The sequence below is a fragment of the Oncorhynchus clarkii genome, chromosome 16 (assembly GCF_045791955.1).
Source record: "Oncorhynchus clarkii lewisi isolate Uvic-CL-2024 chromosome 16, UVic_Ocla_1.0, whole genome shotgun sequence".
NCBI lineage: Eukaryota > Metazoa > Chordata > Actinopteri > Salmoniformes > Salmonidae > Oncorhynchus > Oncorhynchus clarkii.
In genome coordinates, this window is record NC_092162.1 from 22,020,121 (window position 1) to 22,039,628 (window position 19,508).

The window sequence follows — 19,508 nt, forward strand, 5'->3', positions numbered from 1 at the left end:
AGAGGCTCTTTCTCTCTGTTGTCTGCCTCATCCCTCTCTCTTTTTCTTCTCTCCTCATGCCTCTCTTTACTGCATCATAATGACATGGACCAAGGCATCCCCTTGATAGAGTGGAGGAAAGGAGTGGGGTGGAGGATTCTGGACAGCACAGAAAGTCCATATGGACTCACACAGCAATCTTTGGACGGACATTGAGAGAGCACAGTGAGTTAGTATACTATGATCTAAGGTTCTCTGTGGGAATAACATGTTATATACAGTGCATGTACCTAGTCCAATGACCTTCAAGCCTCAATAGAGTCTCTCTGCAATTAGATTGAGAAAGAGCATCAACATAAATTCAAAACAGAGAGAGACAAAGAGCTAGAGAGAGAGAGGGAGATACAGAGAGAGAAAGAGAATGAGAGAGAGCTAGAGAGAGAGAGAGAGAAAGAGAGAGAGAAAGAGAGAGAGAGAGAGAGAGAGAGAGAGAGAGAGAGAGAGAGAGAGAGTGACAGAGAGAGAGAGAGAGAGAGAGAAATGAGAAATGGACAATGAAAAAGAGAAAGTGTTCAAGGGAGTTTATGAGAGAGATGAGATTGTGTGGGGATGGAATGAAGCGAGGGGGCAAATGGCTGTAAGGAAGAAAATAAAGGGTGGGTGAGAGAGAGACTGGGAGGGAGGGGAAAAAAAGCTAAATGGAGAAGTCAACCATTTCCCCAGTCAAGAGAGAGGGTGACAAAATATTCAAGCCAAGAATGATGAAGGAGTGAGTGACCCCGAGAGAGGGAGAAAGAGACAGAAAGAGTGAATGAATGAACTAAGGAGTAAATGAATGAAGTGACATACTCAGAGAGACTGAGGAGAAATAGGCAAGAGCCCATAGCCGTTAGCCGTTTTGCATGCAGCTCGTGTGGTGCTTTTTTAACGGGACCCTAGTGGCAGTGTTTACTGCGGCACAATCCAGAAGAGCTTTATCATTACAGTATTACCAGGGCCTGCCTGTGTCACCATGACAACCACTGCTTTAGCGAGACCTTCTCTCCTTTCAGCACCAAGGACAGGGATCAACAGCCAAATACTGCTCCTCCACTGCCTCACATGGCCGTGTTTTAGGAAGTGAGGCTCTGTCAAATAGTGATAATATTTTGGCTGGACAATCATGTCAAATGAATGTAAAAGTGCTAAATTGATGTAGGTGTATTTCGAATGACCTTGAGTGTACGATAGAGAAATGACTTAAATGAACATATCGCCTGTGTTCCGTTATTAACATAACAATGTGTCCCATTATTAACATTACACTGTGTTCCATTATTAACATAAAACTGTGTTCCATTATTAACATAACACTGTGTTCCACTATTAACATAACACTGTGTTCCATTATTAACATAACACTGTGTTCTATTATTAACATAACACTGTGTTCCATTATTAACATAACACTGTGTTCCATTATTAACATAACACTGTGTTCCACTATTAACATAACACTGTGTTCCATTATTAACAGAACACTGTGTTCCATTATTAACATAACACTGTGTTCCATTATTAACATAACACTGTGTTCCATTATTAACATAACACTGTGTTCCACTATTAACATAACAATGTGTTCCATTATTAACATAACACTGTGTTCCATTATTAACAGAACACCGTGTTCCATTATTAACATAAGACTGTGTTCCATTATTAACATAACACTGTGTTCCATTATTAACATAACACTGTGTTCCATTATTAATATAACACTGTGTTCCATTATTAACATAACACTGTGTTCCATTATTAACAGAACACCGTGTTCCATTATTAACAGAACACCGTGTTCCATTATTCTGATATTGGATCATTGTTACTACGGTATAACCACCATCAATTCGATTTCGTGTAGGATCTTTCCTTCAAGAGTTTAAAGCATATCGGCAATGACACAACCGCAGTCGGCTATGATATCTGCTCGTCAAGGGCAACTTGTACGGTAGGTTACATTTTAGGGAAGGGAAAGGGGGATACCTGGTCAGCTTTACAACTTAAATGTATTCAACTGAAATGTGTTTCCCACATTTAACCCAACCTCTGAATCAGAGAGGTGCGGGGGGGGGGGGGGTGCCTTCATCGACATCATCGGCGCCCGGGAAGCAGTTGCTGTTGCTTTTAAACCAAGAAGGTACTTCATATAACTCTTCATATAAGGTTTCAGTCATACCCCCTTAAGATAATACATGAACCACTTGGCAGGTAGCCTCGCGGTTACAGGCATTGGGCCAGTATTGGCAAGGTTTCTGGTTTGAATCCCTGAGCTGGAAAAGTGCCGTTCTGCACTTGAGTACCATTCCTAAGTCAGTATCTTGCTCAAGGGCAGAACAGCAGATTTTTCCACCTTGCCGGCTCGGGAATTCAAACCCAACGCTCTTAATCGCTAGGCTACCTGCCAAGTGGTTCATTGATGTATTATCTTAAGGGGGTATGACTGAAACCTTATATGAAGAGTTATATGAAGTACCTTCTTGGTGTAAAAGCTTTGACTTTGGGTTTAACCTTGAGTCGGTGACAAGGATTTGAGTTAGACCAAGTGCATCATCATCATCATCATCATCATCATCATCATTATTATTATTAAAATCTTCTTCGTCATCATCATTACTAAAGTAACTGTTTAACAGTACGTTTTAAATTTGACTTTCTACTTCAACCAGAGATTAAACAGAACCCCTTATTCATTCCAACCCCATTCCAGTGTTTCCATCCAGCATAATAATGTCCTGAACAACAAGTTCAACCCCCCCCCCCCCCCCCCCCCAAAAGTACAGGTTCATATACAGTGCCTTGCGAAAGTATTCGGCCCCCTTGAACTTTGCGACCTTTTGCCACATTTCAGGCTTCAAACATAAAGATATAAAACTGTATTTTTTTGTGAAGAATCAACAACAAGTGGGACACAATCATGAAGTGGAACGACATTTATTGGATATTTCAAACTTTTTTAACAAATCAAAAACTGAAAAATTTGGCGTGCAAAATTATTCAGCCCCTTTACTTTCAGTGCAGCAAACTCTCTCCAGAAGTTCAGTGAGGATCTCTGAATGATCCAATGTTGACCTAAATGACTAATGATGATAAATACAATCCACCTGTGTGTAATCAAGTCTCCGTATAAATGCACCTGCACTGTGATAGTCTCAGAGGTCCGTTAAAAGCGCAGAGAGCATCATGAAGAACAAGGAACACACCAGGCAGGTCCGAGATACTGTTGTGAAGAAGTTTAAAGCCGGATTTGGATACAAAAAGATTTCCCAAGCTTTAAACATCCCAAGGAGCACTGTGCAAGCGATAATATTGAAATGGAAGGAGTATCAGACCACTGCAAATCTACCAAGACCTGGCCGTCCCTCTAAACTTTCAGCTCATACAAGGAGAAGACTGATCAGAGATGCAGCCAAGAGGCCCATGATCACTCTGGATGAACTGCAGAGATCTACAGCTGAGGTGGGAGACTCTGTCCATAGGACAACAATCAGTCGTATATTGCACAAATCTGGCCTTTATGGAAGAGTGGCAAGAAGAAAGCCATTTCTTAAAGATATCCATAAAAAGTGTTGTTTAAGGTTTGCCACAAGCCACCTGGGAGACACACCAAACATGTGGAAGAAGGTGCTCTGGTCAGATAAAACCAAAATTGAACTTTTTGGCAACAATGCAAAACGTTATGTTTGGCGTAAAAGCAACACAGCTGAACACACCATCCCCACTGTCAAACATGGTGGTGGCAGCATCATGGTTTGGGCCTGCCTTTCTTCAGCAGGGACAGGGAAGATGGTTAAAATTGATGGGAAGATGGATGGAGCCAAATACAGGACCATTCTGGAAGAAAACCTGATGGAGTCTGCAAAAGACCTGAGACTGGGACGGAGATTTGTCTTCCAACAAGACAATGATCCAAAACATAAAGCAAAATCTACAATGGAATGGTTCAAAAATAAACATATCCAGGTGTTAGAATGGCCAAGTCAAAGTCCAGACCTGAATCCAATCGAGAATCTGTGGAAAGAACTGAAAACTGCTGTTCACAAATGCTCTCCATCCAACCTCACTGAGCTCGAGCTGTTTTGCAAGGAGGAATGGGAAAAAATGTCAGTCTCTCGATGTGCAAAACTGATAGAGACATACCCCAAGCGACTTACAGCTGTAATCGCAGCAAAAGGTGGCGCTACAAAGTATTAACTTAAGGGGGCTGAATAATTTTGCACGCCCAATTTTTCAGTTTTTGATTTGTCAAAAAAGTTTGAAATATCCAATAAATATCGTTCCACTTCATGATTGTGTCCCACTTGTTGTTGATTCTTCACAAAAAAATACAGTTTTATATCTTTATGTTTGAAGCCTGAAATGTGGCAAAAGGTCGCAAAGTTCAAGGGGGCCGAATACTTTCGCAAGGCACTGTAGTTCCTTTTCGTAAAAGTTTTTTTTTAAATTACCCATTAAATCAACGTTGTTTTTACATTCAGCGAATTCATTTATTCCACCAATTAGCGCAGACGGAGCAGCTTACTATGGAACTGGTAAGCTAGTTATTTACATGTTGGATTGGTCAGGTAATGCAGGCGTGATATGCGTCTGAAATATTACAGGTGGGGAGGGAGGGGTGGACATGGAGGGGGTTTGGCTTGAAGCACTGAACATCATGACGTGACGTGACTTGGAGTGTGTTTACTCTATTATAGGCATCATCACCCCACTGACATACAAATTCTACACTACTGTAGACATTAGGAATCCTTTTTGAACACATTATTGACTAGTTCTCGGGAACACTACAGATCACTTTCGTTCCCCTGATTTCAGCTATGAAAAAATGAAGGTACAACCGTACGAAACTTCTCACTTGTTTTATGCTGAACAATGGCCTGGTGGGGCTCGCAAACACAGGGAGTGTGAGAAAGCAGCACCCTGTGGCGAGGTAGTGTGTGGAAATGGACAGAGCCTGAAAGTGGGGCCAGAAAAACAAGAGACGGGGAAAAGGGGTAAGTCGTTTTCTCTCACCATGTTATTTTGAATTGGAATGAGGAATTGAAATTGGAATTGAATTGGAATGAAATCCCAGTGGATTTGAGTAACTGTGACTTCCCATACCAAAAGGTTTCTCAACAGTGTTGTCATATAGGAGTTCGGAAGTTCTACTGTATATATTTAAGGTTATTTTGAAGTGTACACATACAAAAAAAGTTCATGGTATTTGAGATCTAGTATACGATATTACGGTCATGAAGCAAGTTAAAGGCCCAGTGGAGTCAAAATGCCGTTTTCCCTGTGTTTTGTATCATATCGTGCAACAGCTGATAAAACTAGCACTGTAAAAGTGTGAACGAAAATGTATCTGTGTCATTTCATGATAGTTGCTGGTTGAAAACACAATCTACACAGGACCTTCTAATCAGCAGGTTTGAAGGAGAGGGAGTTTTGGCTTTCCATGGTGACATCACTACCGATAAATTGGTTAATAAGATCAATAACAAATAAAGTTATAAACTTCTCTGCCAATACCAGCTAGTTTTCCCCTCCCCACTCTTGCTTGAGAATTTTTTTGTTGTTGCTAAAAAAGCCATTTTTGCCCATTTTAATAGAACTCTGTTGTAGTAAGGTACTAAATTCTTACCCGGAAATTATTTGATATTGATATAAAAATGGCTGAATTGGCCCTTTATGCTTCTTCAGTGTGATGGTCCATGAAATATGTCAATAAGCATCATTGTAAGACACCAAATGATGACTTGTTCTGTGTTTAGCAATCACCGAGAAGCTTGTTATAGATATTAGTAGTGTGCACTTTTCTCAATACCAGAACGAAAGCAAACTTTCAAGCACATTCATAGCAGTAAAATAGCAAGAATGACGAAATACCATAGCTCCGCAATACGAAGAGACAAGAAACCATCGACATAAGATTTGGCTACGTTCCAAAATCCATAATGGCCACTTACCACTTAGAATGCATGCCCAATACACTACCACTTAGAATGCATGCCCAATACACTACCACGTACAACGCATGCCCAATACACTACCACTTAGAATGCATGCCCAATACACTACCACTTAGAATGCATGCCCAATACACTACCACTTAGAATGCATGCCCAATACACTACCACTTAGAATGCATGCCCAATACACTACCACTTACAATGCATGCCCAATACACTACCACTTACAACGCATGCCCAATACACTACCACATAGAATGCATGCAAAATACATTACCACTTAGAATGCATGCCCAATACACTACCACTTAGAATGCATACCCAATACACTACCACTTAGAATGCATGCCCAATACACTACCACTTAGAATGCATGCCCAATACACTACCACTTAGAATGCATGCCCAATACACTACCACTTAGAATGCATGCCCAATACACTACCACTTAGAATGCATGCCCAATACACTACCACTTGCAATGCATGCCCAATACACTACCACTTACAATGCATGCTCAATACACTACCACTTAGAATGCATGCCCAATACACTACCACTTACAATGTATGCCCAATACACTACCACTTACAACGCATGCCCAATACACTACCACTTACAATGCATGCTCAATACACTACCACTTAGAATGCATGCCCAATACACTACCACTTACAATGCATGCCCAATACACTACCACTTACAATGTATGCCCAATGTATGGTTGTGTTGGTAAAACGCTGTAGTAAGCACAAAAACAAACTTCCCATTGGGTTTCATTCTACAATGATATTGGAATGTAGCCAGAGACCCCTCTGCCGCCAGCCACATCCCCACCACCCCCGCCTCTCACTTTGGTGCTAAGGAGAATCAGGTGACAGCTACTTGAGAAGAAGTGAGGGAAAACGCAAGACAAAGCAGCACCAGATAGATATACCGGAAAAGGTGTGGAGGAAGGAACCCCCGGCCAAGTCTGCACCCCAGGGAGACTAGACTGGATAGGGGGAGAGGCGGGTTAGGGAAGAACCTGGTGCGCCAGAGCTATGAAGACCCAGCGGCGAAGCGAGACTGAGACTGGAGCCCCAGACAGGGGTCATCTAACACGGGACTCTGCGGGACAATGAAGGGCATGAGGTTGGGGGGGGGGGGAGGGGGGGGGGATTTAGATGCATGGGTGTGTGTTTGTGGCGCCTTGCGTACACACGTGAGTGCGTGTCTGTTTCGGAAGTGTGTGATTATGTACTGTACACACACCAAGGACGTAAGTAAAGAGAGAGAAGTACACAGGATCGAAGCCACAGGGTGTTACTAAAAACTAAGTCCTCTCACATGCTACAGCCTTAGAAAAAAAGGTTCCAAACGGGTTCTTCAGCTGTCCACATAGGACAACCCTTTTTGGTTCCAGGTATAACCATTTTGGGTTCCATGGAGAAGCCTCTTTGGGAAGGGTTCTACATGGAACCCAAAAAGGTTCTACCTGGAACCAAAAATAGTTATTCAAAGGGTTCTCCTATGGGGACAGCCAAATAACTCTAGACATCTAGACATCACCTTTTCTTTCTAAAAGTGTACCTTCTGCTAATTGGTCAAATGACTGAATCCAGGAGCACCCTATTTTATTCGGCAGAAAATGTAATTACCAGCTACTGTGATGCCCTTTATAACTTACGGCAACTCTGTGGCGTGTTGAATCAGTCAGCTCACACAAACACACCGTGCTCTATGATCAACACGTCACATGTCCATCTCATTTTCTGCGTTGTATTCGATCCAGATCACTGCAGCGGACTATGTGTCGTTTGTCCTTGCGACACAACCCCCCTCACCCCCCTTCGTCCCCCCCCCGTCCTCCCTGCTTACACTGTCTGAAAGCCTGAGCAATAGTCTGATTCAGAGGGGTTGGGTTAAATGCAGAAGACACATTTCGGGTTGAATGTGTTCAGTTGTGCAACTGGCCAGGAATGCCTCTTTCTCTTTTCCTAGTTTGGCAAAGCTGTCCATGTTCTATAAGCTGTGATGACTGAGTGCCTGTCTGTCTGCCTCTCCCTCTCTCTCTTCATCCCCCCTCTCTCTCTCTCTCTCTCTTCATCCCCCCTCTCTCCCTCGCTCTCTTCATCCCCCCCTCTCTCTCTCTCTCTTCATCCCCCCCCCCTCTCTCTCTCTCTCTCTCTTCATCCCCCCTCTCTCTCTCTCTCTTCATCCCCCCTCTCTCCCTCTCTCTCTTCATCCCCCCCTCTCTCTCTCTCTCTCTCTTCATCCCCCTCTCTCTCTCTCTCTCTCTCTTCATTCCCCCTTCTCTCTCTCTTCATCCCCCCTCTCTCCCTCTCTCTCTTCATCCCCCCCCTCTCTCTCTCTCTTCATCCCCCCCTCTCTCTCTTCATCCCCCCTCTCTCTCTCTTCACCCCCCCTCTCTCTCTCTCTCTCTCTCTCTCTCTCTCTCTCTTCATCCCCCCCTCTCTCCCTCTCTCTCTTCACCCCCCCTCTCTCTCTCTCTCTCTCTCTCTCTCTTCATCCCCCCTCTCTCCCTCTCTCTCTTCATCCCCCCTCTCTCTCTCTCTTCATCCCCCCTCTCTCCCTCTCTCTCTTCACCCCCCCCCCCCCTCTCTCTCTCTCACTACTATCTCTATATCTCTCTGTCCTTAATCTAACTGAGGGCATCGTGATGAAAAAACGGCTTTGTAAGAGAAACAGGAAAGACATGGGGCACACAGACCGACTGCAGATTCCCGCGGTTTACTCACCACCAAGGACATTTCAGAGCTCTAACCAGCATCAACCCACTCACTCACCACCCCCAACTTTACCGGCCAGAAGCCGGTGAAGAGCTAAAAATAGGTCAATCTCTGGGTGAATAAAAATGTCCTCGTAGAGCTACCTATTGCCTACCTCGTGAGGACATTCAGATCTGTGCCTCGTGAAAGCACTCCGATTTGTTCATTGTGAGGACCTTGAGACATTTAAACGGTGGTCCATCTGAGACCTTACATTTCAGGTCTTTACGGGGGACATTTTAATAAACCCCTTCGATATGACATAACATAACATGTTCGCTTAAACCGGTCATTCACTGGTGCTTTCAAACGTTCGCTCGCTCGCTCTTCCCTCTCCAGTGACTTACGGGGTAGAACCGTTGTGAGCTAGCAGATGGTCACACAGGAATTGTTCCAGTGTCGCACCCTCCCTACCCATGTCATTTTTTTTATTGGAATGAGCAGTGATCCAGCATGACTGTTTAAGTGTCACAGGGCACAGGGAGCCACAGCGGAGCCGAACGTCACGCGTTGTCAAACCAGGCATACTCACTCACAAACATTATACCAGATGCAAATAACCCTGCCTCACGGAACTCACAACAACTCGCGAGATGCTTTAGGACTCGTGTTTTAGAGCAGTCTGTTTTAAAACTATATATTTTCAATCAATCAATCTGAGTACAGGTCTTGCCAGCAGAGGTAACTCTGGGTCTTCCTTTCCTGTGGCGGTCCTCATGAGAGCCAGGTTCATCATAGCGCTTGATGGTTTTTGCGATTGCACTTGAAGAAACTTTGAAAATTCTTGAAATGTTCTGTATTGACTGACCTTCATGTCTTAAAGTAATTATAGACTGTTGTTTCTCTTTGCTTATTTGAGCTGTTCTTGCCATAATATGGACTTGGCCTTTTACCAAATAGGGATGTCTTCTGTATACCACCCCTACCTTGTCACAACACAACTGATTGTCTCAAAAGAAAGAAATTCCACAAATGAACTTTTAACAAGGCACACCTGTTAGTTGAAATTCATTCCAGGTGACTACCTCACGAAGCTGGTTGAGAGAATGCCAAGAGTGTGCAAAGCTGTCATCAAGGCAAATGGTGGATACTTTGAAGAATCTCAAATATAAAATATATTTTGATTTGTTTAACACTTTTTTCCTTACTACATGATTCCATATGTGTTATTTCATCGTTCTGATGTCTTCGCTATTATTCTACAATGTAGAAAATAGTCCAAATAAAGGAAAACCCTTGAATCAGTAGGTGTGTCCAGACTTTCGACTGGTGCTGTATATATTTACTCACTCCAGGTATCAGTCCTTGCATCCATAGCTCCATCAATGAGTTTGAGTGTGGTTACATTCCTCCAGCCCCATACCTCAGCTTTATGGCAAACCAAGGTGATATGGGGATGGGAAACAGATGAATGTGTCTCCGATATATTGGATAGATGTGTGTCTGTATGCGTGCCAGTATTTGTATTTATGGGTGTGTGGGTCTGTGTCTTTTCAATGTATGGATGTAACACAATTGAGGGCTGGATTCAATCTGTATTGCAGAAGTATCGCGAAGAAAAAGCCGTTACAGCTCGACTGGAATTGAAAGGAATTGTTCCCGCGTTTGCTGAGACCTCATTCACGGTGAACACTGCATATGACGGCTCAATTGGAAATGCCCTTGACATGTCAACGCAGATCTTCCGCGAAACGGATTGAACCCAGGACTAATACAGCTCGTATATAAAAGACAACAGGTCCATTCTTTGAGATTTGAACATTTAGGGCTCGCTGAAGACCTGCGCAATAGAATTTTAAAGACAATGTTCGCGGAGACCGCATTCACGGTGATGTCGGCTCAATCGAAAATGACCTTGACATTTCAATCGCGCTACAGCGACTGAGAAGGACTCAAGAGTGCCAGATAATTGCTGAGATTTAATTGACCGTCTAAATAACACCAACAGTTTTTAGTTTTTCGGCATTTTAGGCTAATTGTTACATTCTTCCTAATCCAGAGAATTATTCTGCATTCAAATTGCAGGTCCAGCAAATGGTTTATGTGCACCTTGCTACCCATTCTACTAGTTAATGTGCATAGCTGTGGAATAAAAAGTTAATGTGGAGCTCTGTGTATAATGTTCTGATGTACGTGTGTGTAGCTACAGTGTACTGGTTAATGTGCATAGGTGAGTACAGTACTCCATGGTTTATTGGCATATCTGAGTACAGTGGAAAAAGGTTTATGTGGACTCTTATGGGGACTCTGAGAACAGTAAGTGATGTATTTGCTGTTGTTGTGTAGCTACAGTGTACTGGTTAATGTGCATAGGTGAGTACCTGTACTCCATGGTCTATTGGCATATCTGAGTACAGTGGAAAAAGGTTTATGTGGACTCTTATGGGGACTCTGAGAACAGTAAGTGATGTCTTTGCTGTTGTTGTGTAGCTACTGTGTGCTGGTTAATGTACACTGACATTTACAGTGTAAAGGTTTATGGGCAGAGGTGTGTACTATGATTCATGATTTATGTGTACTTCATACTGCAGGCGTGTACAGCGTAACAGTAAATGAAGAGGTGTACGTACGGGTCATGTTTTATGTGAACAGCGTAAGGGTGAATAAGCAGCAGGAAGGTTTACGGGGAAAGTGTTAAGGTTAATGTGTTGGAGTGTGTGCAGATTAGAAAATGTGCATGTATACAGGTGTGTACAGTGTTCAGGTATATAATATAGTTCTCGTCGGCGTAAAGTGCACTGCCTAAAGAGGTAAGCACGGCATCTAATTTTCTGTCTGTCAAGTGTTTTCCCTGCCATCGATAAGCGGGGCAGGCCGTCCAGCCTAGCTCTTCAGCCCTCCATCGAAGATAATGTGGTTTCTAAAGGCTTCCGTCCTCGAGGTTGCTTTGAGGGACTTAAATAATAGGGTGGGGAAAGACGGGTTCTGCACCGAACACAACAGCATGTATAGGTGTGTACAGTACTGAGTCCTCAACCTCCCTCGCTCTCCCGTGTTTTGACTGGATTTAAGGGATTTCAGTTGGGCACCGCTTTATCCTGTTCTGGCACCAGCCGAACTCTCCAGCCTCGCCGGTGTCCAAACAGATTTCAGCTTGAGAAGTGAGATGGCGGAAAGTAACAAGGGGTTACCACTGCGGAGGAGGACAGGGGGACAGGGGGGGGGGGGGGGGGGGGTTGTGTGGACATTTTGGAAGGGAGGAGTTTGTAAGGGAGGGGGGAGGTAACAGGGGATGGATGATGAAGGCTGGGAGGGATGGATGGATGGGGGTGGGAGGCACAGATGTAGGGTGGTTATGAGGGAGGTTGGGAGGGAGCGAGAGAGGGCATTCTTGCAACAGGCATTGTCATCGCAAAATACTTTATATAGTGTGAAACATAATACATACTAGGATGGAAAAGTTCAAGGCTGAGAAACAACGAAAATGTGTTTTTTTCAAAGCACGTTTACAGTTTACAGTTAGTTCACAGTAAGTGTTGATGCGAATCGCGTGATTGTTGTGTCCACTTTTCTCCCTTGGCACGATATCACGCATCCATCCTCAAAAATACCAAACAACAGACAGAGATAGTATTACATTGACACTACACTAAATTGAGGGGTTCGGATTGCTGGGTTGATTCAAACACCAGACGAGAAGACCTGGGCACAACACCTCGTCGGGGAAAATGGAAACCGAACGTGATGGTTTTCCCAAACACGTGCACCAAAAAGGGAAGTCTGCTAATCGTTAGTCATGCCCTTCCCATGAGTCCTCCCGTACCCGTAATAAACTCGCTTAGCGCTGAGAGTGGCTCCTAAATGAACAACCCATGTTCACCTGGCAGCCAAACAGTTGGTGTGGTGTCATGGGCTATTTTCGGCGTCAACCTGTTTGGTGTAAGCGTTGTTAATATCAAATGGTCGTACGGGCCAGATGATATTCTGCAAGCAACAGAGGGATAGACCTGCCAAGAGAGAATGGGATTAAAGACTCGTCTCCTTGCTACTCTCGTTCTATTTTTAGAGGGATTTCATAAGTGGGGAAAAAGCAAGAATGAAAGTGAGAGGCCTTCGTTACAGTCAGGTTTTGAATGAACACACTGGAGAATCAATGATAGTGTAGTGGAAGATTAAGGATATTTATTTTATATTTTAAGACACATACGTCCCAGTGCAGGTGAGGATATCACTTAGAAATAAACCCTCTGTATGTTGCCTTTTTTCTTGTGAGGTGCTTTGCTGAATGGAACACTTTAAGGGATGGTTTCCCCAGACACAAATTAAACCTAGTCGAGGACTAAAAAGCCTTCTCAATGGAGATTCTCTTTTGAAAGAGCTTTTTTTTAGTCCAGGACTAAGATTCATTTGTGTCTGGGGAAACCACCCCTTAAAGTGTTCCATTCAGCGAACCACTACACAATACAAAGGCAACGTACTTTCATTTTATTTCATTTATTTCTACGCGATATCATCACCTGCACTGGGACATTAACATTGTGGGGGAAAGAGTTGAGTTTCACACATTTAGGACAAGTCCCAACTATTCTAACGGTGAGAAGCACGTTGTGATCTTGAGTGAGTGGTTCCCTTTAATGACAGAAACATTGGCTCTGGGGCCCCTCGTTGATGTGGATGGTGATGTAATGGAGAGCACAGCAGGAATCCTTGGGGCTCTCCTCCAATCACAAAGAAGCAAGGAGAGGAGAAGAACGAGATGCCACCATGATTGGCTGGGAGGCTCACCATGATTGGCTGACTCTCAGACAATCCACAGTCCCGTTCAGCACGTATCTCAAAACAAACCCAGACTGCACCGAGTAGGAGGTGGTTGCTTCAGGGCAAAATGGTGCGGAAAACTCTCACACGACTACGCAAAATGAGAACTGACCCAGTACAGAAATAGAGAGCCCACAAGCGGTCTACGCTAAAAGAAGACAGGAGGATGTTGTTGTATATGCTGCGTGTGAAGCACGAGTGCTTTCAGAATCTACTGCCAATTTTGAAACCTACACCAATTATATTTGATAGGAAAACCTCCACTTCCGTCCCAAACATACCATCCGCTCATTCACTCCTTTGAGAAGTCAAGCTTCCAAGATTCAAGGTACCCAGAAAAACGAACGCAATGTCCCCGCACCGACAATGGCAAAGTCGCCCAAACCCTGCCCCAAGCATATTGTCCAATAACTACTGTTCTAACTATAGGAACCACTGTTAATAGGCTACCTTTTTATTTCCTGGCCAGCACAGTGTTTTCTACCCGAACACACCCTGTTCTGGTCACGTTTGTGTTTATGACAGGAAGGTTGCGCTCTGACACTGAACACAGTAGAGAAGAACAGCAAACAATTAACCACCGGGGGGTCTGAACCCTCAACCAGGCCGCAACGCTGCCCCAACAACACTGACACAGCCAACACAGCCAGGTTCAATCATACTGTATGTGTGAAGCTTGAGAGAGGGTATCAGACAAGGCCTAAAAAAAGGACCATGTGAATAGGAGCCAGCACAGTTGGGTTTGGGTAGGCATGATAGGCATGATAGTGTGAAAAAGGTATGGGTGAGGTTCATAATGTATACGATGTGCATAACAGACCACAAATGAGATACGTCAGTAGATACGTTACTGACGGACAATCGTACCATTCCACTGTAGAGGAAGAAATAACTGAATGTCTCTATGACTGTCATAAGTCATGTTTTTGTTGTAGGCCTTTCGTGCAGTCAAATGACCTAGTGGCCTCAACGGGTGTAATGTTAATCATATTTGTCAGAATGACATACTTAATCAACATTATTTGGGTTTATCCAGTGTTTCTATGTCAAACGGTTTTGTTATCTTCCAGTGTTCTGTGATGTGTATGAGGTTAATATTGGGATGCAAACTCAAATCTGGAAACATTTCAACTCTACATCTGACGCGGTGCGGGTGTCTTCTTTTTTTGAAGCCCTTGAGGCGTATACTTTTGTTTCAAGTTAGACGCGTGTCAGACTACCAAGAAACACTCTGTGTGACCCTGATTTAGCCCGCTGCAGTAAAAAGGTTAAATGGACGTGGTGCAAGTGATTTCCTGAATGAACAGAAATAGGATCAAACACATTCTATTGGGTTCTACTGTATGTTCTTGTATCGGTAGAGCAAGCACAAATATATGCCGTGGTGATAGAACTGTGATAGCATATCACAAAGCGTGCTCACCGCTTATAGTAATTCCATGCCTCATCGTGTCTCACCGTGTCTCACCGTGTTCCTCACCATGCCTCACCGTGTCTACCTTCCATTGATAGCCTGGCCGTTTATTTGCTTCAATCACTGAACTAAAGCTGGGACGACAAACCGAAAATGATCGCCACCGACCATACCGGTATTTTGCTGATATCGTTTGTTACAATAAGTAGCCTATACTAGAGGGATGTGACGTTTGAAATTATGTAAGTTTGCTCATATGGATGATTGTTAATTGGACAATCGATGGTTACAAACAGTCTAAAGTTCAAACAGTCTAGTTTAAAGGATATTTTTTTTTAAACTGTGCTGCACATTAATATTGTAAACTTAACGTCCTGTTTATCATTATCGCATCAATTCAGGCAATTTATCCCGATATGGATTTTTGTCCATATCGCCCAGCTCTACACTGAACACAACTGGTGCTTATTGGAAACAGGCTTCTATTTGAGCCAGGCCTCTATTTCCTTAATGCACACAGCTTTTGCTCAATAAAATGTTGAAAAGACTACCACACTGTTTATTATGACCAAATATCACCAGTATAAACATAATAACAGATCCATCGCAGATCAGACTTGCAAAGACTAGGCTGCTTATCATACACTCCCGATTTCATGCTTCAGCGCCATTCTCTCGCTCTTTGCACCTCTCCTCTTGAATGAGACACTGATGTCTCATTCACTGCAATAATTTTGCTCTCATTAATCGTCTTTCGCACAATCTTTATGTTACTCGCTAATGTTCACTCTTAAACAATTCACTTAGACCTGCCGTTATTTGAAACAGGCGTTTATTCGCTGAATTGAGTGCCGATACCGGGCTTTTAAAAGGGACAGGCCTCTATTTGGGACTCAGTGTTTATTTGAAGTTTTACGCTATTAGAATATCTACAAACACTGCATTCCGCAGAAATCTATTGGGTACACATGACCACTGTTCTGTTGACCAACTTGATTGACAAGCAATACAATCTAATTAGACCACAGCTGATTCCAATCGTTAAAATACCGGTTCATAAACATCAAGATCTCCTTTGTTGTTGGAAATGAGTTAACGGGAGAAATTGCGACAAAACAACACCGTTAACAAGAATTATATTGAGGTTATATTAAGTTAGGATCAAGGAATGTCAATTATGTGATGACACTGTGATTAATCGCACTGTGAAACTCAATCTCGAGCCATTAGGGATCAATAGAAGATGCTAAGTAGAATAATACACCACATCCAGAGCCATATGGCGTCAATACCAAATGAGATGGTAAAATATTCATATAATATCACTTAAAAACAAAGCCTCAGTTCATGTTTAAACATCTTTACATTTTAAAGGGCGAGAAAAAAACACTGAATTGAAATGCAGACAAAAAGAGAAGATAATCAATCAAATATCAGATTGCATTGCAGATTGGATTGCTAAAGCCTTCATTGCGGATGGAAGATGAATCCAGCACACACACACACACACACACACACACACACAGACACACACACCTCCCAACGTCTATTTCTCTCTAGCGATACCCCCATCTCCGTCTCTGCCCTCCTGCCACTATATCTCTCCTTCCTCTCTCTCTCTCTTTACCCATCTCTTTCTCTCCCTTTCTCTATCCCCGTCCCTATCTATTCCCTCTCCATCTCTGTCGCTCCACCTTTCCCTCTCTCTCATCATCCCCTCTCTCTCTCTCTCGCCGGTGCTCCCCCTCCTTTCTCTCCCCGTGTCTACTGCAGCAGAAAAGCCAGCACAGACAGCAGCTTGTCTGTCTGTCTGTCTGTCTGTCTGTCTGTGTGTCTGTGTGTGTGTGTGTGTGTGTGTGTGTGTGTGTGTGTGTGTGTGTGTGTGTGTGTGTGTGTGTGTGTGTGTGTGTGTGTGTGTGTGTTGTGCTACGGTATATGCACCACGTGCACTCGTGCGCAATAAAAAAAAACAGCCCGATGAATAGTACTATGAATAATGTCTCTGATCATTGATCGCTGATCATATGTAGATCCGTCAGTCACAAACTCGCCACCCATGTCTTCCGGTTCAAGAAACCCTGGAGTGCCGGTCAGGAATCCATCCTACTCATGTGGTCTCCGCCATCGACTGGAGCGCCCAATAGAGAGGCACTTCCTGTTATCCAACATTAAAGCCAATGCCTGCCAAAGGGAAAGATCAGGTGACCCAATCCAGATGATATATCTATCTAACCCTGAGACACAGCTCTTCCTGTGCTGAGACCAGATACTGGACGTGGACAGTTGCGTAGTTTCTACAGTCAGGTTAGACTGGACTAGAGAGAGAGATGCAGTGTGTGTAGGATGGGGGGGTGCGAGCGTGCGTGTGTGCGCGTGTGTGTGTGTGTGTGTGTGTGTGTGTGTGTGTGTGTATTTGTATACTTCTTTTTGCACATACAGTACAGGTACTTGGATCTATACATGTGTGCGCTGCAGGCGTTGTTTTGTCTGTTGTCTGCCTGTGTATGTGCCTAAAGAGGAGTGTTTTGCAGTGTCATCAACGAGGAAACGTGTATGGTACTCAACATCAATAGGAGTGTGCATGATTTTTACAACATGCATGATTTTAACATCTTTATACACAAAGCAAACTGTATGGCCAGCTAATTGAGCATAGACTACATGTTATTTCATAATGGCATGTGTGGATGAAGAAACATAGCCTATTCAATCCAGTTATTTTAATCTATACATCTTCATCAAAAACCCTGTATCCTTCTTCTTGCTACCCGTATATTATGCTATGTTTGACGTTTGCACTATCAAAGAGAATCAATCATCAAACGGTAAAAGCATTTTTACATTCGGCACCTCGGGTCTCGTTCCTATTAGCTTGAGAACCAGCTGATTCGAAACGAACGCAGCTTCTAGGAAATGGGTCTGAAAAGCGTGCATGGAGGGGCTTTATCATAGCCTCGCACTGTAATGGGGGACAGATACACTCGCCAAAAATGAGAATCACCGAGGGCAAATGGGGAAATAGGAAAAGAAGACTTGTTTTATGTTCCAGTTTTGAGGTCGCATGAAGGCTCAAATGAGCGCTAAATAAATAACATAATAAATCAAACTCAGCGTGTATAGGCGCATCGACACAAACAGGCTAATGAGGAGTGTTTGAGTTGGCTACCGGAGGGGGACGGAGAAAAAAGTGCGTTTGGATGCAGGTATGGGACCTGTTACAGCACGCTAAATTATCTCGACAATATTACTATGAAAACATACATTTGGTGGATTATGATTCAAATATATATGTTATCAGTATCACTGTCAACTCATTGACTTGGCAGCACCCTCATAACGAAACAATATCAACACGTAGGCTACTTTATAGTCTACGATCTGGAATTAACATAGGAGCCATACGATTTTTCATTTTTTTTTCACATGCTAACACAATTAATTATTCAGCATCCGTGAGTCACAAGCAAACTGTCAAGGAAGTCAAAGCCTACCGAAGTGGCCTGCTCGATGATGGCTTATTGAACGAAAATCTCAGGTGGCATTATTCATGTCAACTATACGTATACTGGTTGTTTAGTAAGGGAAGCTCATTTTTATAAACTTTCAACAACTTATTGCGACTCAGATATTTGTGGTCAAAGTTGGAATGACAAATGTAATATGACATGTTAAGCAGTCAACCATAACAAAGAGCCACTCACCCGGGCGTATTTAGAGGAATAAGGGTCTTCAAAAAGGGCCCACATTCTGGGCCGCCAGATTTCCCACCAAGTCTTTTTCCTTCCGTCCTCATGCAAGCACAGTCTTTTCATGTCCCCATCTGCGCCTCCTGGTAGAGCTGGGTCGTCTTCTGGCAACTCCGGTTCGGGATTCTCAAAGCTGTCCAACGCCTCCTCTGCGTCCCTGTGTTGCCGGTAATTCATCCAGCAACAAGCCTCCACGTCCGTCTCATCGATGCCCCAGAATGCCAGCTCCTCTTCGAACAGCGGGCCGCACACATCGTTCGGACAGTGCAACTTCCCTGTGCGGTAATAGTTGAGGATGAATGAAAAGACGGATGGGTGGCGATCGAAGAAGAACTCGTCGTTTTTGTGGTCGTAATCGAAGTTGCTAAAGGCGTCCGGTTCGGTAAGCCAAGATAAGCGGGTACCGGGCAACGTTTTTAGGGTGCTTCGATAGGTTTCATGCCGCACCCCCCCGCAGTTGATCACGATTTTCTCGCTTTCCGACGGACAAGTCATGTCTGCAGTGTAACATGCTTTGTTGGATGACTTGTTCCCACCCTTGCGCCCTTTGAAAGAGGAGACGCAGACCGAACTGAGCATAGAAGAACTGGGGGAGGGAGAGGAGGAGAGAAAACGGAGGGAGGAGGAGTCTGCGGGTAGAGAAAGGGACATCATTTTAGCAAAAAGGAAAGGTATGTATGTATAAAATATGAACATTAGAAACAGTAATCGTTTTTCAGTTACTGCTATAATTCCTCATGTAATGCGCATAGAGTGTAGTAAATGACCTTGCAGACGGTTCATTAGGCTATAAGAAAGAACGATTTCAATAGATAAAACAGGTTGAATGTAAAGTTGGTTTATCAAG

General features: G+C 43.6%; 1 protein-coding gene across 2 annotated transcripts in view; it reads right to left on the minus strand.

The window, feature by feature from the left end:
• The window catches only part of LOC139368189 (voltage-gated potassium channel KCNC1-like), a 64,862-nt gene extending 45,622 nt beyond the window's left edge, over positions 1-19,240 (minus strand). For both annotated transcript variants that reach the window (XM_071106827.1, XM_071106826.1), the window contains exon 1: positions 18,617-19,240. In XM_071106827.1, coding sequence (XP_070962928.1) covers positions 18,617-19,240 — 624 coding nt within the window. The remainder of the gene's footprint in view (positions 1-18,616) is intronic.
• Between the last annotated feature and the right edge of the window lie 268 nt (positions 19,241-19,508).